The 25,955-nt window shown below is 34.4% G+C and overlaps 1 protein-coding gene across 1 annotated transcript in view; it reads right to left on the bottom strand.

Moving 5' to 3' along the window:
* The window catches only part of LOC118995193 (A disintegrin and metalloproteinase with thrombospondin motifs 20-like), a 116,934-nt gene that overhangs the window by 38,530 nt on the left and 52,449 nt on the right, over positions 1–25,955 (bottom strand). The window contains exons 25-26 of the mRNA XM_037058131.1: positions 25,646–25,807; positions 24,007–24,183 (exon numbers count right to left, since the gene is read on the bottom strand). Of these exons, the coding sequence (XP_036914026.1) occupies positions 24,007–24,183; positions 25,646–25,807 (339 nt within the window). The remainder of the gene's footprint in view (positions 1–24,006; positions 24,184–25,645; positions 25,808–25,955) is intronic.

The raw sequence follows: 25,955 nt of genomic DNA, 5'->3' as shown, positions 1-25,955 counted from the left end.
TTTTTTTCTATAAGAAGTATCTGTGAATGGACTGTAAACTTGGACATTGTAATACACTATCAAAGTTGAGATTATTCTTCACAAACCTGTATATTCTAACTAGAGGCCTCCTCTGATTCTTTCTCTTCATTATTCTAATCTGTAACTAAGCTATTAAACGTAATTTTGAACATACTGCTTTTTTTCCCTCAAGAACTGACAATGGCTCTCTTCCTTGACTTCTTGATCCACCTAATTTTAGTCAACATACCTTTCCAACCGAGCTTTCTGTTACTTTTCAACATGTGACCTTTGCTCTGCTTAGGCATAATATACTCACTTCTATTTAATGTGACACATTCACTCAACAACAGTGCCTTATTCATATTGCTTCCTTTTACCTCCACAAACCACTTTTCCCTGGTGCTTTCTAAATCTTACCCTTAAAACTCTCTGCCAACTGCATTTCTAGGGTAAACACTTATCAGTCTTTCATTTCTCTGAACTCTTCGGTCTGAGGCTCACTCTGTCTTTAGCACTTCATCATGTTCTACTTTTGTCGCGTGCTTTATCTACCCTGCCTTCTAGAGGTCAAGGACCTTTGAGATCACCCACAAAGTTGCAAGTACAATAAATACCAGCTGATTAATTGATGCTGATCCTTGGTATAAGCAATTCTCATTTGTCTTTAGTAAACTATAAAATAATTTATTAAAACACTGTAGATTCCTGAAATGTATTTATAGGTTAATAAACTCAAGTGTCTCTAGGAACGGGACAAAAATACAAAATCAAAGTATTATGATATAAGTTATGCCTTCATTCCCCTTCTAAAATAGAGCTCTCTTTCATCAAGATCTGAAGAAAAATAAGGTTATTTTATTATGGCTGATTAAATCCATGTAGGGATTTAAGTGAGAGAAAAAAACATGTAAGCATTATGTATTAGTTGAAATGAAGCAATATTAGAGTAAAAAAATAGTTAAATGCTATCCTACTCCTCTCAAAAACACAACACATTATGAGTTGTAAATATTTTACAGAAAGCCCTGGCTGGTGTGGCTCAGTGGATTGAGTGCCAGCCTGCGAACCAAGGGGTTGCTGGTTTGATTCCAATCAGGGCACATGCCTTTGTAGCAGGCCAGGTCTCCAGTAGGGGTCCATGAGAGGGAACCATGCATTGATGTTTCTCTCCCTCTCTTTCTGCCACCCTTTCCTTCTAAAAAAAATAATAAAATTTGTAAAAAAAAAAAAATTACACAAAGCCCATTTGATAGGAATACCCAACATGTCAGTTCTTTTCTCTGGTATACTAGCAATTTTTTTCCCTCTATTTTATTCCTTGATATCATCCTACTCCATTGAGGTTTTACTAATACAGTAAAATTTATTAACAGCAGTCTCATGAAAAGAATTTTTCTTAAAAATTACCTCTATCATCCTTAGCTGACAGTCTTAAATTCTTTCTAAGATTTTTTTTTTGTATGACTGCTATGGAAGAGTGGATATAGACTCCAGAAGTAGCAACATTAAGTATGAGTAACCTAAATTAACCATCCCTAGAAACTAGGTGAAGACAAATGTCTATTTAAGGAAAACAGGGCAGTTGAAACAAATTGAGAATTTGCAAGCCCCGAAACTGTAATAGATGTTCCAGTTATTCAGTTTGGCTGGTGCATTCAATACCACAGTGAGAGTTGTGATCAATGAGTCCACTATAATATACAAGTCACTTTGGAACAAGTCTATTCTTATTTTAAATAGTTACAGAATAAGATGACTTCTGATATTTGAAATGTGGGATACTGCTTTGTTTACATATAAGAATACTAGATAAGAGTGACTGAATAGGCTTAATTCATGATACCCTTGGTTAACTCTGGAAACTTAAACTGTTAAATAAAATAAGGAAATAAAACTTATTTATCTTCAGTTCCAGAAAACAGAAAACATTGTGTGTATGTGTGTGTTGGGGGGCGGGGCTTTCATAAACTATTATGCCTATATGACTTTCTGTCCTCTGTGGAAGTGGTGGAATCACACCAAGAGAATTGGCATGGACCCTAATAAACAATGTCATGGCTCTGAAAAATGCAATTACTATACCACACCTTCGTCAGGCATAAACAGCCTTCATAGACCTTACAAGCCAGATTGATACCCACAGGTAACTTATTTAACCTCACTGAACCTCCAGCTTTCATATGTAATATCGGCAAAATATCTACATCATGTAAATATTTAGGTAAAGATAAGAAGGGACTTTTAAAAACAGCATGGCCAAACTCAGAAAACTCAAACGACAAGGATGTTCATTCTCCCCATTCCATTGAGCATAGTATTGAAAGTCCTAGAAACAGCAATCAGATAAGAAAATAAAAGACACCCAAATTGCAAAGACAGAAGTAAAACTGCCCCTATTTGCAGGTGACATAATACTATATATAGAAAACCCTAAAGATTCCACCAAAAAACACAAATATAACTAATTAATGAATTTAGTGAAGTTGTAGGATACCAATGAATATTCAGAAATCTGTTGCATTTTTATACACTAATGACAAATGATCAGAAAGAGAAATTAAGAAACAATCCCACTTACATTGCATCAGAAAGAATAATATACCCAGGAATAAGTTTAACTAAGGAAATGAAAGAACTGTTCTCTGGAAAACCATGCAACATTATGAGAGAAATTGAAGAGGATAGAAATAACTGGAAGGATATATTATGCTCATGGATTGGAAAAATTAATATTTAGGCCAATTAATACATAGGTGTAATGCAATCTGTATCAAATATAAATGACATTTTTCACAAAATTAGAATAATCCTACATTTATATGGAACCACAAAATACCCCAAATAGACAAAGCAATCTTTTTTAAAATTTATTTTAGTTGTTGTTCAAGTACAGTTTTCTGTCTTTTACTCCCATCCCAGCCCTCCTCCCTGCAGTGCTCCCCACCTCCCTCCAATTTCCACCCCCCTTAGTTTTTGTCCATGTGTCCTTTATACTTGTTCCTGCAAACCTTTCCCCTTTTTCCCTAAAATTCCCTCCCCTCTCCCCTTTGGTCACTGTCAGCCTGTTCTCTATTTCAGTGTCTTTGGTTATATTTTGCTTGCTTGTTTTAGACAAAACAATCTTGAGAAAGAACAAAGTTGGAGGTATAACACTCCCTGATTTCAAACTACACTACAATCTATTATAATCAAAACAGTATATACATAGATCAATGGAATGAAATAGAGCGACCAGAAATAAGTCCATGCTTATGTAGTCACTTCATATATGACAAAGGAGGTAAGAAGAAGCAATTGGGTAAAGGCAGTGTCTTCAATAAATAGTGATGGAAAACTAAAGAGATAATGCAAAAAAGACAAAAAAGAAACTAGCCCACTTTTTTTACATCATACATAAATATAAACTCAAAATGGATTAAACCCTTTAATCTGAGACTTAAATGAAATGATTAAAGTAGTAGAAGAAAACATTGGTTATAAACTAATTGACATTTGTCTTAGAAATATTTTTGTTGGATATGCATCTAGGCTATAATACAACAAAGTAAAAATGAACAAATGAAGGACTACATCAAACTAAAAGCTTTCACACTTTAAAGAAAACCATTTACTAAACAAAAAGGAAACCTTCTGATAGAAGATATTAGCAAATGATATATACAATAAGGAGCAATTATCCAAAATACAGGTGTGGGAAAAACTAGGTTTACAGTTGTATCCAAAAGTGTTTATTCGTCTATTATTATTTATTAATTATTTTAGTACTTATTTGCATTAAAACTGTATATTAAGAGACATGGAAATACCAATTCAAAAGAACCTATGCACCCCAATGTTCTTGGCAGTGTAACTTATAGTGGCCAGGTGCTGGAGACAGCCCAAGTACCCATTAGTAAATGAGTGGATAAAAAAAATTGTGGTACATTTACACAATGGAATACTTTGTGGCAGAAGGAAAGAAGGAGCTACTACCCTTTGCTATAGCATAGATGGAACTGGAAAGCATTATGCTGAGTTAAATAAGCCAGGTGGTGAAAGAAATATCACATGGTCTCACCTATAAGTGGAACCTAATCAACAAAACAAAGGAGCAAGCAAAATATTACCAGAGTCATTGAAATAAAGAACTGACAGTGACCAGAGGGGAGGGGTGAGGGAAATAATGTGGAAGAATAGAAACATGTATAAAGGACCCATGGACAAAGACAATGGGTGTAGGGGTGGGAGGAGTATTGAATGTGGGAGGTAGGGGGCATCAGCAGGGGAAAGTAATGGGGCAAGGGGGGCAACTGTAATTAAACAATAAAAGAAGTCCACAACTACACACACACACACACACATATATGTATGTATGTATATGTGTGTGTATATATATGTATATATGCGTGTATATATATGTGTGTATGTATATGTATGTTTATATATATATATATATATATATATATATATATATATATATATATATATGTAACTCACACAACTCAACATCTAATAGTGCAATGAAAAAATAGGCCAACAGCCCAGGCTGGATGGCTCAGTTGGCTGGAGCTTGGTTCCATAATGGAATGGTTGTGGATTCAATTCCTGATCAGGGCACAAACTCAGGTTTCAGGTTTGATCCCTGGTCCAAGGCACTGGTTCAGCTCTGAAATGTATGAGAGGCGACCAATCAATGCTTCTCTCTCACATTGATGTTCCTCTCTCTCCCTTCCCCTCCCTCTAAAAGCAATGAAAAAAAAAATCCTCAGAAGATAAAACAAAATAAAAATAAAACACAAAAAATAGGCTGACAACCTGAACAGATATTTCTCCAAAGAAGACATAAGATGCTTAACATCACTAAACACCAGGGAAATGCAAATCAGAACCACAATGACGTATCACCTCACACTTGTCAGAATGGGTATTATAAAATGACTAAAAAGAACAAGTGTTGGTGAGGATGTAGAAAGAGGGAACCCTTGTGTCCTGTTTTGGAACTGTAAACTGGTACAACCACTATGAAAAACAGTATAAAATGGCCTCAAAAATTAAAAATAGAACGACCATAGGACCCAGGAATTCCACTGTTCAGCATTTGTCTGGAGAAATCCAAAACACTAATTAGAAAAGGTGTACGCACCCCTATGTTCACTGCAACATCATTTACAGTAGCCAAAATATCAGAACAACCTAAGTGCCCATCAACAGATGAATGGACAAAGAAAATGTGGTATGCACAACAGAATGTTATTCAGCCATAAAAAAGAAAGAAATTCTGCCAGTTGTGACAACATGGGTAGACCCAGAGGGTATTATACTAAGTGAATTAAGTCAGAGAAAGTAAAATATATGAGTTCACTTATATATGGAATCTAAAACAAAATGAATAAACAAAAGAGACACTCACAGAGAACAAACTGATCATTGTCAGATAGAAGGCTGGTAGGAAAATGGGTGAAATAGGTGAAGGGGATTAAGCAGAACAAACTCAGTCATAAAATAAGTCATGGGGATGTATGTAAAGTACAGCACAGAGAATGCATTCAGTTGTATCATAGTAACTACGTACGGTGCCAGATGGGTACTAGACATACTGCGGGTGCAGGGATCACTTTGTAAGGTAAAAAAATTGCCTAATCACTATGTTGCACACCTGAAACTAATACAATATTGTATGCCAAGTTTTTAACATAAATTGTTAAAAATAAAATGAGCAGAGGTCAGTTACTTATTCAAGGTCAATTAATCAGAACTATAAGAGTTATAACAAAAAAAACCCTGCTCCTTTAACATTGCTCTTTATTTCCTGATAAAAAATACTTACAATTAAACAGAATATTTCAAAATGTGATAATGCTATTGTAAACAGTTTATTCAATATTGCTTAGACAATTCTATGGATGCTTAAATTTTATGGCATTTAGTTTCTCACCTGTCTTAAATACTCCAACTAGATATAAATATAACTTTTCTCTCAGCCATTTGACTTAATTTTAGTTTTCTAATGTTGCCATTAAACCAAAAATGACTAATAAGAAAATGCTAAAGGAAATAAAAATAAGGGATTACTATTAATCATCTTTACTTTGCTCTTCAAAATACTTGGAATTTTCTGATTGCTTTTTCAAATCATAACCCCAATAAGTCATCAAACAGGCAGAAACGCAAATTTTCTCTTTCTAGATATGATATGTGTCGCAGGTCCAGAGTCACTGTTGAAAATGTAAAAGCTCACAGCCATGTGGCTGGATGTCCCATCTATCTGATTGTTCCTTGTACAACAGATATTAGCTAATTTCTTCAGACAACCACGGGAAACCTACTGCAAAGAGATGAAAGAATTTTCAAGATTTTTGCTTTGGGAGCAAAAGTCACAGAAATGCAATTATTACACAGTGCAAATCTAAACCCTCTCATTACAAAGCAGAAATAGTTTCCATTCCAAAACAAATGCAACTGGCCCTGGCTGGTGTGGCTCAGTGGATTCTATGCCAGTCTGTGAACCAAAGGGTCACCAGTTTGATTCCCAGTCAGGGCACATGCCTGGGTTGCAGGACAGTTCCCAGCAGGGGACACACGAGAGGCAACCATACATTGATATTTCTCTCCCTCTCTCCTTCCCTTACCCTCTAAAGATAAATTAGTAAAATCTTTTTTAAAAAGCAACTGAATAAGAAGCATCAATATACAATATATAAAAATGGAATGGTTTTGATTTAAAAACAAACGTAAGATAATAGCTAAAACATGATTAGGTATTCAGTGTCTCTCTGGGAATAACTGGAGAAGATTAGTTATGTTTTCTTTATCTCAAGGAAACTCCTTGAATCTTCAGAAAAGTTCCAGTGACTTTCTCAGTATAGGAACATGTATTATATATACTTGATCTCTTTCAAAACTGAGCAAGTTTATGCTTCTGTTGCAAAGTTTAACTTTTTAATGGGAAAATTCTACTTCTAGCTAATTTGCTAAAGACTTTGTAAAATGACATTTTGGTGATTATGTTAAGTGTCTTTATAATACTATTATGAAACAAAAGATTTGTTGATGAAATGACATACTAAAGTGGGAAATGATAAAGTGTCAGGTCCAAACAGACCAGAGATTAGATATTTTGTGGAACAAAACACTATTGTATACATGCATTTTTTCTTATTTTTTAAGAAGCCTGTAACACCCTTTAATTAAAACAGAAGCTATTTCTACACCCTAGGAACAGCATGGTGTTTGAAATCTTTAGGAAGCTAGTGATACCTACGTATCTAAGACAGAAGCCTTACTGTTGTGAAACCTTAGATATGTTTTATACAACTACTTTGTGATGAAGGGCATTCTCTACAGTGGTGGACCATTCTTTTAAGTTGAGCTCCTCAATTATTAAAGTAAAACATTAAAGCAGTTAGAGTACAGTAAAATAGTCAGAATAAAGCATCCTTCTGTTTAAGCAAAAAAATGACAAAATACGCCTATTAAGAGTAGAGTGTCAACTGCGAAATACTGCTGCTACTGTTCCCTTAATTCAATGCATATGGGCGCAGAGGGGTGACCCGCTAAATCCATCAACAGGGGCCCGATTCATACTGTTTCCTGAAAGATTATACTTAGAGTTTTATAGCTAATGGCGTTCCAGAATTTCCTTTCGACCTGTTACAGACATCCTTTGACTACGCAGCTTTGATAAAACAGGGCAGCATTTGGTGTTTAAAATCATCCTATTGCCCTGCATCTGATTACATGCAAAATTTGCACCATCAGATATTTTTCTAAAATTTAAGTCAGATACTTAAATATTTTCAAAAATACTGAATTCCAATTTAAAAGCAAAGAAATGTATGTTCGATAATATATTCTCTAAACTTTCATATCCTGTTACAAATGATTGTAACATTAATTTCTATTTTATGTTCTAAAATTTTACTTTTGAGTGTATATATGTATGTATTTATGTACACACAGCAATAGATTTAAAAAAGTGTTAAGCTACTCAGTGCAATATGGCTTATTCAACTGGAGATAGTATTTAAAGATAATTCACTATAATTAATATGATCTAAATTAAAACTTTTGAAAAGTTTTGTGATTATTTTCACTTTTACATATAAAACCCAGAAGACAGTTACAACAACTCATGCAAGTACTTTATGTAGAAATTTTCACTTATTGTATTTTATTTTCCACACAGAAATGAATATTAGAAAATCAGAGTGAAAAATCACCTAGTTAATGCATACCCACTCAATTATTGGATTGGTTTTAATAGTAAGATTTCATAAAAAAATTACAAACCTGTAAACAGTATTGAACACAGGTTGATTTTGCTACAAGCAACAGTAAATGTGATTTGAATTCAGAATGTTAAGCACTATGTGTAGCAAGAAATACCCAGAAAAACTTCTAACAATTTAAAACTTGTAATTTATTGTTTTCCCTGTGTGTCTAATATTATATAGTTTATACACAAAGGGATAATGCACATTTCAAACTCCTCTATAAAGTCTGTTTGGCAAGTAGAACTCATCTAAAGAATTCCTGTTTGGAGTTTTTATTGACTCATTGACACAAATCTTTATAATTATGTGGTAACAGGAAGGAATGTTATTGTCGATATGAGAATCATATAAATTGTGTCTAGTTTTAACTATGCTTTTGAGGCCATTGTTGTGAATTTAATTTTTCTGGATGTCTTTATGAAACAAATTGCAACACACGGGACTCGTAAGACTGAGCAGCACATTCCAGGCTGCAAAGCCCACTCCTGTCTTATCCCCTGGGAGCCAACAGCAGAATCATGAGCGTCTGCTTGCCTGTGAGGAGCAAAACAGATCTATTCAGCGTGGACAGACCATAAAAAGGTAGAGATCAGAAAAATAACTAAAGTATGCATTGTAAATTTTTTTAACTTTTAAGGCACTACTTAACTATGGTAACATTTACAAAATTCTTAAAATCAAGTGCCAGCAGAATAGCAGGATTTACCATTTCAAGTTTCTACAAATGTTTTTTGTACTAGCTGTGGGAGTTAACAGAAATAAAGCCAAGAAGTTTGCTTTTAAGTAGGGTTGTAAAGGTCTGAAAAGGAATATGCACAGAGAACTCTCAGAAAAATATGAAGTGTGCTCTGTGAATGTTTTGATAAAGGAACAGTCAGAGCTAAAATTAAAATACCCATTACACATTTTTATGTCTATTTATAATATGCAACACAAGTTTTGAGGCAAGAATGTTTTAGAGACTGATTTAATATTTCAGTGAATGTAAGTTAATTTTTAAATTATCTTAAAATAAACATTAGTTATTTGTTAAAATTTAAGGTTGGGTGTTATAGTTTTTATTGCTAAGGAGTAGAGGACAGAATAAAATGGGCATGGAATCGAATATTTACATTTGATTCTCAGCAGTCAGCAGCTGAGCAAACTTACACATATTTCATACCTTGCTGGTGTTCAGTTTTCTCATCCTAGGGTGTCAGCAATCATACCTGTACCTCAGTGTAGGTGTGAGATTAAAGGAGATAACGTATGACTGAACCTAAAACAGTGCTTCACTCAACATTCCAGATGCATATTAAACCTCTGTCCCTTGTCTTTTTTATTCCTTTCCCAAATACTGACGAAGTACAAAATAGATAATGAAAATATAACCTGTGGAATAGATCTATTAAATACCTGAATGGACCATGGAGCTAGCTCATCAAGACTCATACACTGAGCAGTCATTCATCGGTGAGATAAGGAGGTAAACACCCCAGCGGAGTTTCAGTATGACCCTACCTGTTTCCCTGGGGAAGAAACTGTGTACCTAGAAAAACACAGCAGACACGCTTCAAGTTATTTCCAGAGTGAAGGTGAGGTAGAGAAAGTAGAATAGAAGGTGAGTAGATATCTAGTTAAAAAAAAAAAGCAAGCAATTTTCAATTAAAAACAGCAGAGTGACTGACCATATGTCATTTCTTCTCTGCAATTTTTTCAATCCACAAAGTAAAAGTAAATAAAATAGGTTTCAATAACTTCAGACAATGCAAAGAGAATAGAAGGAATGGAGATCAATGCAAAGCAAGGCAGACCTGTACCAGCAGAGCCCCTAACAAGCTCAACTCGGGACACAAGCAGTGCTGTGCACCTGCACTTCTCTTTAGCCAGGTTAGGGGCCTATTTCCCGGAGAACTTAAACTGCTTGATTGTGAATTGGGGATACCGGGCAGGGGGTGAAATAAGGGAATTCCTCACATTGAACTCTTGATGCCTCGTCTCACTGCCCACGATGCCACCCTTCCTCACAGGCAGGGCATCAGGGGCCCTTCTCTGAGAAACTGCATCTCCAAGAAAAGAGCTGAAAATAATATTACAGGGAAAATCACCAGTCACTAAACTCTATCCAAATGCAGTTTTCAATTAGTTCTTTAGTGCTTTACTCTTAAGAATGAGCTGCAGAGGTTCATCAACTTTTGAAGAAAAACTTCAGTGGGAAAATGAGAAAACAACTTTCAGCCTCACCCTAAAGAAAGGGTATGAGGGATAAAGAGGCAATCAAGAGAGAATGTAAAAAACTAAAAATACAACTGTGATTACTGAGTAGAAGTTGTATAGATAAAACAAGAACAGAATACTGTGACCCCAAAACAATCAGAATGCAAGAAAAATCTTGTGGTAAATATATTATAACTAAAGTGAATAACTTAGTAGGTGGTTTAGGTATTGGTAGTTTCCTATCAAGTCTAAACAAATGATGGAGATATAAAAGAATAAAAACAAGAAAATTAGAGTCATTCCAAGAATCCTCATAATTAACTAGAAAGAATTCAGGAAAGAGGAAAACATTTGCATAGAAATTATGCAAGAAATACTACAACCAATTTCTCAACAAAAGACTCCTTAATGAAAGGATCTACAGAATGCCTAGCAAACTACATTTTAAAACACTGAGCCACTTCATCATGAAGTATCAGAAAAATAGGAATAAGGAGAAGGTACTAAAAGGTTCGGTGATACAGGCATGGAGACAAGGGAATATACAACAGACTGGGAATCAGATCTCCAGACTTCATGAGAGCTGAGAATGCTAGGGGATAAGGTTATGCCTGAAAATTCTGAGGGAAATTACTTTCAAGCTAGAAACCTATAACCAGCAAAATTATTAATATGAGGGATGTCTAAACACATTTTCAGATTTGCACAGGTGGAAAAATGTACCTCCCATTTTTGTTTCTTTTAGGAAAACTATATGATTGTTGTTCTTCATTTTGAGCTGAAACTTATGCATATACATATGACATACTCATCTGTAATTCTCATTCTGTACCTTGAAGTAAGAATGCATCAAATTTCATAGGGCAAATATTTGAAGACAGCTGTTTCCTCTTTCTTTTTGGTAAATTATTATGTCTAGTCCAACTCTTTAATTACCCCAACCTCCTTTGTTATGACCCTCTCAAAATTTGGAATCTAGAGTTTTGTTCTTAGCAAAAAAAGGGGGATCTAACTGTAGAGAACATAGCTGTAAAGGCTATCTCTGCCTTTGTTATGAAGACTGTGCTCAATATAATCAATGTTACATCACATTTCAGTTTTTAGTAGTCTCCCAGTTTTCTTATATGGCCAATTAATAGTTGACAAAGGAGGCAAGAACCCACAATGGGGTAGAGACAGCCTATTCGACAAATGGTGTTGGACAGATTAGACAGATACATGCAAAAAATAAAACTAGACTGACCTTCTTATACCATAAACAAGAATAAACTCAAAATAGTTTAGAGACTTAAATGTAAGACTCAAAACAAAAAAAAAAACTCCTAGAAGAGAACATAGGCAGGAAAATCTTACACATTTTTCTCAGTAATATTTTTCTGATGTATCTTCTCAGGCAAAGGAAACAAAAAATAAACAAATGGGACTACATAAAACTAAAAGGCTTTGCACAGCAAAGAAAACCGGCAACCAAATCAAAAGATGACCTACTAAATGGGAGAACATATTCACCAATAATACCTCTGAAATTTATAAAGAACTTATACAATTCAAGACCAAAAAACAATCCAATTAAAAAATGGGCAAAAGACCTAAATAGACACATCTCCAAAGAGAACATACAGATGGCCAACAGACATGTGAAAAGATGCTCAATGTCACTAATCATCAGAGAAATGCAAATTAAAGCCACAATGAAATACCACCTCATACATGTCAGAATGGCCATCATCAATAAATGAATAGACAAGTGCTGGCGAGGATGTGGAAATATTTGTGAACCCTCGTGAACTATTAATGGGAATGCAGATTGGTTCAGCCACGGTGGAAGAGTGTGAGGGGTCTTCAAAAAATTAAAAATGGAACTGCCTTGGCCTGGCTGGCGTAGCTCAGTGGATTGAGCCTAGACCTGCAAACCAGAGGATCGCGGTTCGATTCCCAGTCAGGGCACATGCCTGGGTTGCAGGCCGGTTCCTTGCAGGCTAACTACCAGCAGGGGACGCACAAAAGGCAACCATACATTGATGTTTCTCTCCCTCTCTCCTTCCCCTCTAAAAATAAATAAATAAATAAAATCTTTAAAAAAAAAAAAAGAAACTGCCTTATATCCTAGCAATTCCACTTCTGGGAATATATCCAAAGAAACCCAAAATGGTAATTTGAAATACTATATGCATCCCTATGTTCTTTGTAGGCTTATTTATAATAGCCAAGGTATGGAAGCAACCCAAGTGCCCATCAGTGAATGAGTAGGTTAAAAAGTTATGGTACATATCTATAATAAAATATTACTTGGCCTTAAAAGTGAGTGAAATCTTACCATTTGTTACAGCATGGATGAACCTAGATGGCATTATGGTAAGTGAAATCAGCCAATCAGAGCAAGACAAATACAACATGATTTTACTTACATGTTGGATCCAAAGCATGAACAGAACAGAAAGACTCGAATATAGAGAACAGACTGATAGTTGCCAGAAGAGAGGGAGTGGAGAAATGGGTGAAAAGGGTAAAGGAATTGAGACATATACATCGGTAGTTACAAAACAGTCACAGGGATGTAAAGCACAGCATAGAAAATATAGTCAATAATACTGTAAAAACTATGTATGGTGCCAGGTGAGCACAGGAAATATGGGGGTGACTTTGTAAAGTACACTATGCTTGCTATACACACGAAACTCACAATATTGAATGTAAACTGCAATTAAAATATAAAAACTAAAAGTGTGCACTTGAGTTGAGGAAACTTGCTGAAATAATGTATGTTTTGCATGTGTAGGATAAAAGAGAAAATTGGAAGTTTCCCTCCCAATTTTAAAAATGATACACAAAGAAAAAAGATAGTATTTTAAAAATATTTCAAGAATCACAATTGACCTCTTTATATATATATATGTGTGTGTGTGTGTGTGTGTGTGTGTGTATATATATTTGAGTTTATAAAAATAAATTGTGTTGTTCATTCAAATGAGAAAGTTCAAGTTTCTGAGTATCTGATGTATGGGACATCTTTTAGGAGGAGACTACGTCACCCTTTGGTTATGAAACATCAAACATATCTGTTTTATAATGCTTCTTTCATGGCAACATTGAGTAACTAAATGAATTCCTAAAGTTACTCTCAGACCTTTAAGTTTTAGTTTCTGATAAAATAGATTTTTAAAAAGAAATATGTTTTAACTAAATTTTTTCAACTAATTTCCCATTTAAAAGTTTTCTAGTTTTCTTAAGCATTAAAAAATAAGGAAACATTTCTCAGAATCTTATTCATAACATGTTTTTCTCCATACTTTTATTTTAAAAGTAACTACAAAATCTTTCTAGTTTGACAAGAAAACTTGGGGATAATGCCTTACTCCTTCGTTTAGCACGCACACACGAGTGTCTAACGCACTCCACGCTACAGAGTCATGAGTGGCCCGCTTTACCATATCTAAACAAAAGGAACACATTATTAGTACAAGAGAAATTTGGATATTAGGATGACTTTCATGTATATTGTATATCATTAAAATAGCTAGACTTTCTACCAAAATATTCCCACATACTGCCGTTGGTGAAGTGAATATAAATGAGAATTCTAAACTCAATAAGGGCAGGAATCATACCTAGAAGTGTTCACTGGACAAATGAATAAATGCTATGTAGAAAAAATATACGCACAACTATTTTTTAAAAAAAAATATGCAATCTGTTTTGTCCAAATGAGGTAGAGTCCAATGATTAGTTCTACAAAAAAAATAACGCAGAAAGCCAAGCTCCCTGTAATAAGCCTCTTTTCCTCAGATTTTTGCTGGTATTCTGATTCTGTGGGGTGCCTTGAAGAGGTCCAAAGGGCCTTCTCCAGGTTCCATGTAAGACTGAGGTTTTGCCAAGTTTAGCAGAGAAGTGCTGGCATGGAGACAGGGACCCAGATGAGCTACTATTTTGAGCTTGTTTTCTGACTCTGAAGAAGTGCCCAGGAGTGGAGGAAGGGCCTGCCTGCCTGTCTGTCTTCCCCGTTCCTGGATGTGAACATCCTCCTCAGGCCACAAACAAACAGCGAAGTTTCCCTCAGACGAAAGGACCTGAACGCTCTCTGCTGGGAGAGCAGAGCCTGTTTTTATTAGTGTAGCAGTATAAGTTTCCTTTCATTCTTTCAGTCTCCTAAAAGGAATATTCTCACAGAGTATACATTATCATTTACCCAGTATACATTTGTACATTTTAATTCTCACACACTACTGAATGACATCCCAAACAGAATGACTAATCCTTAGTCACACAAAATGCTTTCTGGTTCTACCTATCAAATATATTTGGGTTTGTTTAAGGGTGAAATCTACTGTTTAGAAGAAAACTTTTTTGAATATGTTTATAGCCCTCCACACAAAATATTACAGGCTAGAAATAGAAATGTTCTACATTGGACAAGCCTTTTCTGACAATTTCAATTATTACATCTAAGCTTTCCTTCACAGAATTCCAACTTCTTGATACAGTATTTTCAATTATGTTTTTAGTTATATTTTAGAACTAGTTTAGAGTAGTATTTATTATTAATATCTCATTAAACAGAACATTCTTTTCATAAATAATGTGATTGTCATCTTAATGTATTATTTTTTTTAAAAACCCTGTCATCTGTCTTAATATATTATTTTTTTTAAAAAACCCTTTTTATCAGCTGTAATATGAGTTTATATTCTGATTTATTCATAGTTTTATTCTCCATACTTAGTAAATATCACAAATGCACAGTAACTGCTGTATAAATATCTACTGAATGAATAAAGAGTAGAAATTCATGAAGATTATAAATCAGGGTTTTTTTTTTAAGAACTGGGGCAGGGATTGGCTAATCTTTCTTCTCTGAATTAAACTAGCAAAATAGCAAGTTTGGCTCCTCAAAAGTTATTAGGTCATTAAGAATAAATATTCACTGTAGACACAAACCATTATCCACGCTGTTTTCCCCGTAATTATCCATATAAATTCTCTTCTGAATCTCTGATCTACCTACTTAACAGTAAGAAGTGAACATTCCTGTACTATTGCAACTTCTCAATGCTGAGACTGAATGACAAAACGACTGAAATGTAGAGGAAATGCTCTTCAATACATATATTCTTCAAGGGAGTTATACTCAGAGCAAAAATGTAACTCTTACAAATCAGCAAGATAAAGCAGAAAATTCAAGTATAAGATGGGCAAAGAACTTCATTCAATAGGTACTTCAGAAAAAAATCTTATGGTAGTAAACATATGAAAAGGCACCCAATTGGGCATCACAGAATGCAAATTAAAACCACAAAAAAATACCATACACATCTACTAGAATCACTAAGATTTAAAAGTTTGATAATACAAGTATTGACAAGGATGTGGAACAATTGGAATTCCCATACAGCCACGTTAAAAAAAAACTGTCTGATAGAATGTACTATACCTGAACATACACACACACTAATATCCTGCAATTCAGCTCCTGGCTGGATACATATCCCACAGATCTGTGTACGCTTGTTCACCAGAAGATGTAGGTGAAACCTTCATAACAGCGCTATTTGTAAGTTCCAAATTAAAAGCAACCCCAACTGCTTGTCAACTGGAAAATATTCATACAAATCATATTCAACTGATACAATACCGAATTGCCAAGAGAAACTAAATTCATGCATTTCAGTGAATCTCACAAGCCTAATATTGTTACTCTCACAAGCAAAATATCTAAATTCCATTTAGATAAAGTTCAAAGGCAGGCAACTTACCTGTAGTATTTGACCTCAGGACAGGGGTTACCTTTTGGATGACTTGAAGGGGACACATGGGGGAATTTCTGGGGCTGCTGCTGTTCTTGCTTTGGGTGCAAGCTACTCAGGTGTGTTCACTTCGGAAAACTCATTAACCTGTACCTTTATGACTTCAGATTTTGCTGGATGCCATATTTCCATAAAAGTTTAAAGGAAAAAACCAAACTCAAGTTCAAACTGATTTCTCTCTTACTAAACATAACTTGCCTTGGTGGACCTCACTTCAGATTTTTTGATGTGTTACTAGCTTTCTCTATACTGAGTTTGGATGTTTAGCTCCTTGAGGAATTCCTAGGGACTATCTGGTACAGGGTAAGTGATAATGACAAGCGAAATATGTTGAGCTTTTAGGTAGCAGGCTCCCTGCCAAACACTTCATCTATTGTTTAACCCTAAAAAAAAGTCCTCTTTAGGTTGCTACTATTTCTATTTTGAGAAAAATAGAAATAACTCTAAGAAATGTTAAATAACTTGTCCAAGGTCATTCAGTTAAATAATTGCAGCTGAAGCAAACCTAGGCATTCTAACCCGGCAACTCACTCAACTACAAGATTTAGGATAGACTTCATATTGAACATTTCAGGAGGTTTACGGATAATATATCTCCAACCTTTTTGGTAAATGAAAGTTTACTTTTCTCTTGATGAAACCAAGTGTTTTTTCTCTTACATGAGATGGATATAAAATTAGATTACGCTCCATCAAATTGGCTCTGGAAGCTGCAGTTGGTAATCTGAGTGCTCACAAATTAACCTCTTGGCTCAGTGCCCCAGCCTTTCACTCTCTCTGAACACAAACTTCACCGATCTCATCATTATCATCACTTTTTAATTTTCTACTGCAGAAATTAGCTTGTTCTACAATTGCTCATATTTCCCTATAATAGGGATAAAAGTGGATATCTAATAGACAGTTAAAAAACTAGACCCATCGTCTAGCCTTTAAGGTAAAAAACATATTTAAGAGCGAATGACAAAGCCTCTGCTTTTGAAAAATCCTACTAATTTCTAGTGTTACTTGATTTTCTTTTCAGTGACAACGTGCCAACTATAAAAACCCTCAGAAATGTATATTTTTAAAACTTTGAAGCAAAATGTCCTAATCTGTTCAATTTGCTTCCAAATCTTTCAGTTTTGTTGAGTATCAATACCGTCTGTTAAAATACAAAAATATAACTCTTTCCAGTGCTTTTCAAAAAGCGAATGACATCAGGGAAAATAAAAATTTGTGAGACAAGTTTCAACAACAGTTTTAAATACTCAGTATAATGGATTTAAAATCAATTACTGGTGCCCTGGCTGGCGTAGCTCAGTGGATTGAGCACGGGCCTGCGAACCACATGACTGCAGTTCGATTCCCAGTCAGGGCACATGCCTGGGTTGCAGGCCAGTTCCCAGCAGGGGACTCACGAGAGGCAACCATACATTGATATTTCTCTCCCTCTCTCCTTCCCTTCCCTTCTAAAGATGAATAAATAAAACCTTTAAAAAAATAAAATCAATTACTGGTATATGAAAGGAATATCAGTGATAAACTCTGCTAGGTAAAAGCATGTATTTTTGCAAGATAATTTATTCACCTAAGGAAGCTATTGATATCAAATTGAAAGAACCAGATTTTTGAATGGCTAGCAGAGGGTTGATCTAAGATTTTCAAAGCTAATGAAACATTCTACCACTTCTTAAAAAGCAAGATAACAATAGTTGAGTATTCATAAAGTAAAATTGTTACTCATAAGTGTTATTCATAAAGTTGTTATTCAAAAGTGTTATTCATAAAGTAAAAATTATGTTTAATATATGTTCATCTTATACTTTTAAATTCCTATTTGTACATGTTCTACAAATCACAAAATATACTTATATATCAGGTATGTTTGCAATGTATAAATGTAAAAATGTATAAGGGTACATGCTTAAAACTTTATTGATAAAGGTATACATGATCAAAAAATTAAAGTCAATTGTCTAGAAAATGTCATGCAATAGATTTAAAAATATTAATGTTTGACTTATAATTATACAGGAACTAAAATATAGTTTTCTCAAACTACACAAAATTATTTAAAAATTTACGATATCCAAGTGCACTAGTATTAACAGTGCCTATATATCTTATATAAACAGTCTCATCATACAGCACATTGATAGTATAGAATACATTCTAAAATATTTAAATATATTTTCCAGAAATTCTTAAACATTCAGAAACAGTATGTATTGGAAGATAGAAAAACCATGAAATTGTGGTAATGTTTTGATATTCTTATACTGTATAAAGTTTTTATACTGTATATAATATACACTGTATATGTGTATATTATAAAATACAAGTATAAAGAAAAATACAGCATACCGCCATTTCATGCCGGGATGTTTTTTAGAGTTACTTTGTACTCTGACTTTACTCACCACAACACACTCACAGAAAGTCTCTTCATTTGTGATCCTATCACTAATTAGATCATCTACTTAAATTTTTCTTAGGCCACACATTTCAAACCTGCGAGGACCACTTGTGTCTCCAAATTTATTTTCAGAGCACCATGTCTACGGAAAACTACAAATCCACCCATATTTTCCCTGTTGGTGAGGCATGAAATCCACGTGTGCAAAACAGGAAGCAGCTGCAAACAGGCAGAGGACAATCTCTTCTTGCAGCACAGGGACTTGGGACGCCACTCATCTCGTGCCAGGTTATGATAGACTATACCCTACTAGTTCAGGTTTCTAGAAGGATTCACTGGCAGAATTATTGTGTTGTCAAGTACAGTCCTTCCTACTAATTCTTAGATCGTTGTAATCTATTAAGCCCTCAATATTATGAGTCTTCAATATCATAAATCACATGGCCGGTACTGAAATGAGAGTGGAATCCCACACTGTATTCTGACCATGTCTTTACTGATGTTTGCTGCTGAACTGCAAACTCCTTCTATACAGAGGTTGTGCCTGGTTTCTCTCTAGTGACTAGCACAACCCCGATATGCAGATGTTCATAATGTGAGGGAGCATCAATGAATGTAACAGAAGGATAGGGTAGTAAACCCATGGAAATACTTATTAATCATTAGCCCTGGTTGGTGTGGCTCAGCGGATTGAGCACTGGCCTGCAAACCAATGGGTTGCCAGTTTGATTCCTGGTCAGGGCACATGCCTAGACTGCAGGCCAGGTCCCCAGTAGGGGGCATGCAAGAGGCAACCAGACATTGATGTTTCTCTCCCTCTTTTTCTCTCCCCTTTCCCCTTCTCTAAAAAAATTAATAATTTTTTGAAAGAAACACTAATCATCAAAGATTTCTGTAATAAATTTGGAATAAAACAGGTGTCCAACCTATGATTATGCTTATGTGTCTTTTCCAAATTTAAGAAAATAATTACTTAACATGTTGTTACTGAACAGTCCACTTTACAAAGAACTGAGAGTTTCTTGAAACCGTCTCCCCCACATGTTCGGTGGCTCTCCTGACTGCTGCTGGCCTGAGGAGCAATGGAGGAGCTACAGATTTCTTCCTGAGTGCATTCCACCCTGAGTGGAAGGAGCAGCCTAACCCTCTTCTCTGCCCCTGATGTTCTTCTGTCACGAAGCCGCTAAAATCAACCAACTGCAGGCTCACTGGGTGTGTGCCGCACCGACACACTCATTCCTCGAAGTGCTTCTGTTGCAGTCTGTATGTACATTTAGTATATACATATATACTGTGTAGTACGGAGATTTAATATACAGATATACATTTTACAAAGTACTACAGAAGTCTATTCTTTTAAAAAGAGACATTTCGGGAGAAGGTGCTAGAATCAAAAGGATTCAAGTATCAAGCTTTCATTTTTTAAAAATAATTTTCTCATTTTTGTGCAAAACAAATCTTTACTGGAAAAAAATACTCTCATTTCTTCTGTTGGATTATCATCAATCCCAGACACTGAAATACACATTATTTTTCTTACCAAATATGATTTTGTTATATGTGGAGAATACAAACAATGTAGGAAAGTGACTCACTTAAATGAGACTTAGTGGGAAAATAGAGCAAGATTAATACAAATTTATTTAAAGAATATGTGTTGGAACCGTTTATGTCACATGTAACAGCCTTTACTATAACTACGTAAGAAAAGAAAAATAAAACTTTACTTACCTTTTAAAGACTATCTTGTTCATCAGCACCTCTATTTTTAACATACTAAGTAACTTTATTTTTAATATAAACTTTTATTGTTTATAATATTTAAGAAGAAACTATAAAATTTCTAGTACTTTAAAATTGATAGCTAAACAACAAATCATATATTTTTAGTACCAATGTTAGTTTCTAACAGAAGTATCTGAAAAATAGCAGCAGCTTATACATATACTAATATTATAAAAACATGTAGTACTCAACAATTAAATGTTTAATAAGAGAAAACAACAGCTGTTATTTAAGAAAAATATACCACCACAAGAAAAGAGGCATTCATTACAATACAAGATTTGTTTGGTGACTTAAAACATTTTACGTATTAATCCAAGGAGTAAAAATACAACAACACACATGAATTATGCAAAGCACAGAGCCACAACACACGTCATTAATAAGCAATCATTAAAATACAATAATTTCACATTGACCAATAACAAAAAATAGTCATTAAATTAACAGACATGGGTTAAGATTTATTTATTCCTTTAATCATGCTTATAAATTACAAGATTTTCTGCAACATGAAAATTCAAAGGTACATTAACAACTTTCTTCTTAGTTACATTTTAGTGATTTAGCACTTTATTTTTAATTTTGCTTTAAAATGAAAAGAGCATTTCTGAAATTTCATGTCATTCATATACATGTACATGGATACACATATACGCACATCCATAAGTTTCTAATCTAGTTAGTACAGCACCTGTTGAAATGAAAGTGATCCGTGAAAGACATTTACCTGATACGTTAATAAGAGGTATTCTGAAGTCTGGCTAATATGTAGCAACGCCGGAAGAGGTAAAAGATTATATCTGGCTTTATCAAAACTTCAGATCCCTTAAACCCTTTTAATGTAAAAGGCTTATTTAAGGAGTAAAATTCTTCATATAAAAAAAGAAATCCAGGGACTCTAATGATATATATATGTACTTTATACATATAAAAGGTAAATAAATAAGTTTGTAAAAATTCTGATATAAACATTTGTGATTTTTAAAATTCACCTTCAACTTCTCAGAAAAATAAAGATTATAGTTCTTCACTAGTGCAAAGACTGAATTATTCAATGAACTCCTTTTGGAACAGACATGTAGTAAATGAATTACATACTTCTGTCCTACTATTTTGTAATTTGTGGTTATTATTGTTTTTCTTGTTCATTTTGTTATGAAGTTGAAAAATTCATCTATGCACATGACCTGACTGATCATTCAAGGTTTTTTAGTGAGGCATCATTCACATACAAAACCTCACATGACACAAATATACTGGAAAATAGTATCAGATACACTCCAACACTCTGTACACATAGTACGATGCCATTCACCTCAAACTTGTGTGATGTTGTAGGCCAATAACATCTCAGTAAAGCAGGGAAAACATTGTGTGAACACCATAGTGAATATGTAGGAACTTTGATAAGCTTTAAAGTGTTTTAAAATATTCAACAAAGGGTTAAAAATCTAAAACTGACCACAAATGAACATTTTTAATTCTAATATTCTATAATTACATTTTATGTTAAATTTAAAAAGCATTATTGGGATGAGAGTAATAGACAGAAAACTGTACTTGAAAAATAATTAAATAAAAAATTGGGGAAAAAATAAATAAAAAGCATTATAAAGTTTGTTAGATAAAAGAGAAGTGAGCAAACTTTTCCCAGAAAGGGCGAAACAGTAAATATTTCAGTGTTAAGGGCCATTCAGTCTCTATTGCAACTAATCAACTCTGCTTCATATTGCAAAAGCAGCCTTAGATAATACATGACAATGTGCATGACTGTGTTCCAATGAAACTTACAAAAATAGGCAGTGGGCCGGATTCAATATATTGGCCATAGTTTGCTGGTTCCTTAAATAAAAAATCCGACTCAAAGACACTTAATTTTAGGTACTTCAATACCTAGCACAATAAAGGAGACACTAAGTAAATATTTAATGCTTTGAGAATTAATAAAGTCGTGAGTGAGTATGGAAAGTAAAACCTTTGTGCTCAGAAAAAAATGCCTTTACAGTCAAAGCCCTAATGAGTGGTGGTTCTGACTCTGCTCTCCTACTTGGGGCAAAATTCCAAGAAGGCAATCCATAGCATTATTCAGATGTAGGTTTGCAAGCTAAAACCACCAATGAAAGAAAATAGAACAGAGAGATAAGTAGAGAGAAAGTGAATTTCCAATCTAAGATGGGAAACAACAACAAAATACTTCAATTTTTGTGGTGAGTTGCTCTAGTATTTCAAGCCTCTTCAATTAGCCTGTCCACTCCACAGGCGTGGGGCGTCTTTACTACTTCTGTAGCACAATGCCTGGGGCGTAGTAGGTGGTCAGTAAATGTTTTACGAAGTAAACATGTGGATGCTTTCTATGGCAAAATGTGTCTTTTTAATTCCCACGAAATGATGGTTCTCCGACACAGCAATTTAACTTTAAGATCCTCCTATAAAGTTAAAATGTTCTGTTGGTTCATATCAGTCATACTTTGACTGTACAGATGAATTTTGGCCTGAATAATAACTTGATCTACTTTTCAAAAAGCTTAAGTGGGGATTTGGGTTTACATATCACTGTAAAGCTTTGACTTGTAAAGAAAAACAAGTGTGCAGATCAGAGTTGGCTATAAAACCAGAGTTACAATTATTATCCAAATGAAGAACTGTTTCGGTTTATAAATGTAATTACAAATAGATTATAGACTCAAATCAGTCCATTTTTTACTTGAAAAAAGTATACTTGGTTATTCTTGATTTAAAATATCAAAAGTGTCCAACATGCTAATTTTAATATATATATAAATTAATTTTCAAAGCCCGGATACTTGAAAAATACTAGAAGAAATAAACCATTCACAAACAATATTTATGAATTTTGTCTATGGCTCCAAAAAAATAAACAAAAAATTTAAACAGCCCCAAAACATAGTAACTCCACACAGTGGAAGAAATGAATATTCATATAAATTACTATATAAATCATACTTTTCATGATTTATGTAACAAACTGTAAACAATTATTTTACTTTATGTATGTAAATTTCTCTATCCTTACTTTCATATAATATTTTAACATTTCCAAACAAAATACTAAGTTTAACAATGATAAAAAGAAAGTTTTAACGAACGTTATTTGCTTTTGGACCAGTTACTGGACACTGACAGACAAAGAAAGCCACATACAGTTATACACTCAAACAAGACACAGCCTTAGTTCACCATTGTTACAAGCACAATGTTAACATTAGGTACAAATGTAAATAGCAAACATTTCTGATTAATTCTAGGGCACGCCAAAAATGTCCTGGAGTAAAATATTTCCACTAGAATAGCACCATGGTCCAAAATTCATTTGCAAAAAATAAATACATATAAAACTATTATATATATTACAGTACTTGAAACTGAATAGATTGTCCTTCCAAATTTATAACTTTACAACCCAAGCCAAGATGACCCAATGATCTCCTTAAAACGTAATAAGATATAGTGTGTGCATCACAACTTATGAAAAAGAGGAAATTAAAGTAACAGGGACCTAGTAAAACAGGACAAAACAAAAGTGACCAAAACAGGAACACTATCGTACCGATTTCCACGGTCCCGGCTGCCACGACACACCACCAGGGCAGGCGTGCAGGTGGCACTGCGCCACACTGGGGGGCTTCTCTAAGCTGTCACAGTTCTGCTCCTGTGACATCTGCCCATCGGGAAACTGACACACCACAAATCTTGATTTCATTCCCCCTCCGCACGTTTGTGTACACTAAAAATAAGAAGAAAATTCAAACTAGGTGGCTTTAAAGTAAATGTTATATTGCTTCCTTCAATGGTCAACACATAATTAGTAATGCTACAGTTTGAAGTTTATCCTTTGTAATTGTCAACATTTCTTCCTGGGTAAAAGAAAAAAGGTAATTTAAAAAAATAGATAAAATTTTGATAATTAGTACCATAAGATATTTCAATAAAATATCGAGGTGTCTATAATATAGAGTCTTGGTAAGTTAAGGGCCTGGTGGGTTAGGCCAAAAAGAAACCTGAGTTACATAATAAGTATTAACTACAATATGGATGGTATCCTATCAATAGATTATTCTGAAACCATGAAGGCTAATAAAGCAGATCTAAATTTATAAACATAGAAGGATGTTCAGTATATATTACCTAAAAGCAGCAGGTGAGAAAGCAGCATGAGTATATGACCCTATTTCTAGACCAACATAGAACATAAGTCTGGTAGGAAATGTTTCAATATGTTAAAAGTTCTTATCTCTACATAATTTCTCATATTATGTGAATGTTCACAGTAAGTATGTCTACATTCAGAAGTAAAAATGTTACCTGATATTTATTAACACCTGGTAAGAAGTGTATCTTTAGAAAAATATTTCTAAATTTCTCATGAAGAATATGTACTAAAAATAATTAAGCAACAAATATTTAACTCATTAAGTTAGATGGTTTATTTTATTCACCCAACAGTATGGCTTTCTTGTTTTTTTCTCATCTATAATGTAGGTGAGATTAGTATTCATTATAACCATTTAAAAAATTACCTTCATATCCAAAATAACTAGAATTATGCCAAGATAAAAAGAAAGTACTCAATAATCATCAACTACCTGTTTAAGGGATTCATCAAATGAATGGTTCAGTAGTAAGATATAAACATAGGCAGTATATCAATATAATTTTCTATCTCTATATCAATCCAATTTACTGAGAAGTTAAACCATTAATATATTAATGTTAGAAAGGTATTAGGTTCACAGACATATTGGCTAGCCTTATTAGATTTGTTAAAAAATCTAGAGTACAGCCCTGGCTGGTGTAGCTCAGTGGATTGAGCGCTGGCCTGCGAACCACACGATCGGGGTTCGATTCCCAGTCAGGGCACAGGCCTGGGTTGCAGGCCAGTTCCAAGCAGGGGACTCATGAGAGGCAACCATACATTGATATTTCTCTCCTTCCCTTTCCCTCTAAAGATAAATAAATAAAATCTTAAAAAAATATCTACAGTACATATTTCCTGTCCTGAGTGAGTGATATTTAGCACGAGAGAACATCTATTAAAAGAATACAGTTTTACTCACTGGAGGACAAAACCAAATCTTTCTGGATAGTAAAGCGAAGTAAGGTTATCCACCAGTTAACAGTAGGGAGTGCTCAACTTTCAGTCTTCAGGGATGCCAGTCTCCACCAGTTTAAGAAATACTCTGACTTACTTCTCCCCAGCTTCCATAGGCCCACCGTGGACAAGGTCCTGAGTCACAGTGCTTTGCCTCTGGGGGTTTGGTGGCTGCATCACAGTAATGAGCATTTTGTCCATCTTCGTCCTGGCAGACCACAACTCGACGCTGGACACCTCCCGCACAACTGCTAGAACACTGAAAACACAAAACACACAGACCACAGTTTCACATCGTGAAGTCACAGGGTGAGGAACATTCGTATCTGACTCAAAATTCAAACTCCCCGCATTAAAATGCCCCTCATTGCAATCATAATTTGCATCGAGAAAATATGTCATAACAC

The sequence above is a fragment of the Sturnira hondurensis genome, unplaced genomic scaffold, assembly GCF_014824575.4.
Source record: "Sturnira hondurensis isolate 20B ecotype Veracruz unplaced genomic scaffold, ASM1482457v3 Scaffold0009935, whole genome shotgun sequence".
In the NCBI taxonomy this organism is placed as follows: Eukaryota; Metazoa; Chordata; class Mammalia; order Chiroptera; family Phyllostomidae; genus Sturnira; species Sturnira hondurensis.
Note: the sequence above shows the minus strand (reverse complement) of the source record. Positions and strands in the feature narration are given on the sequence as shown.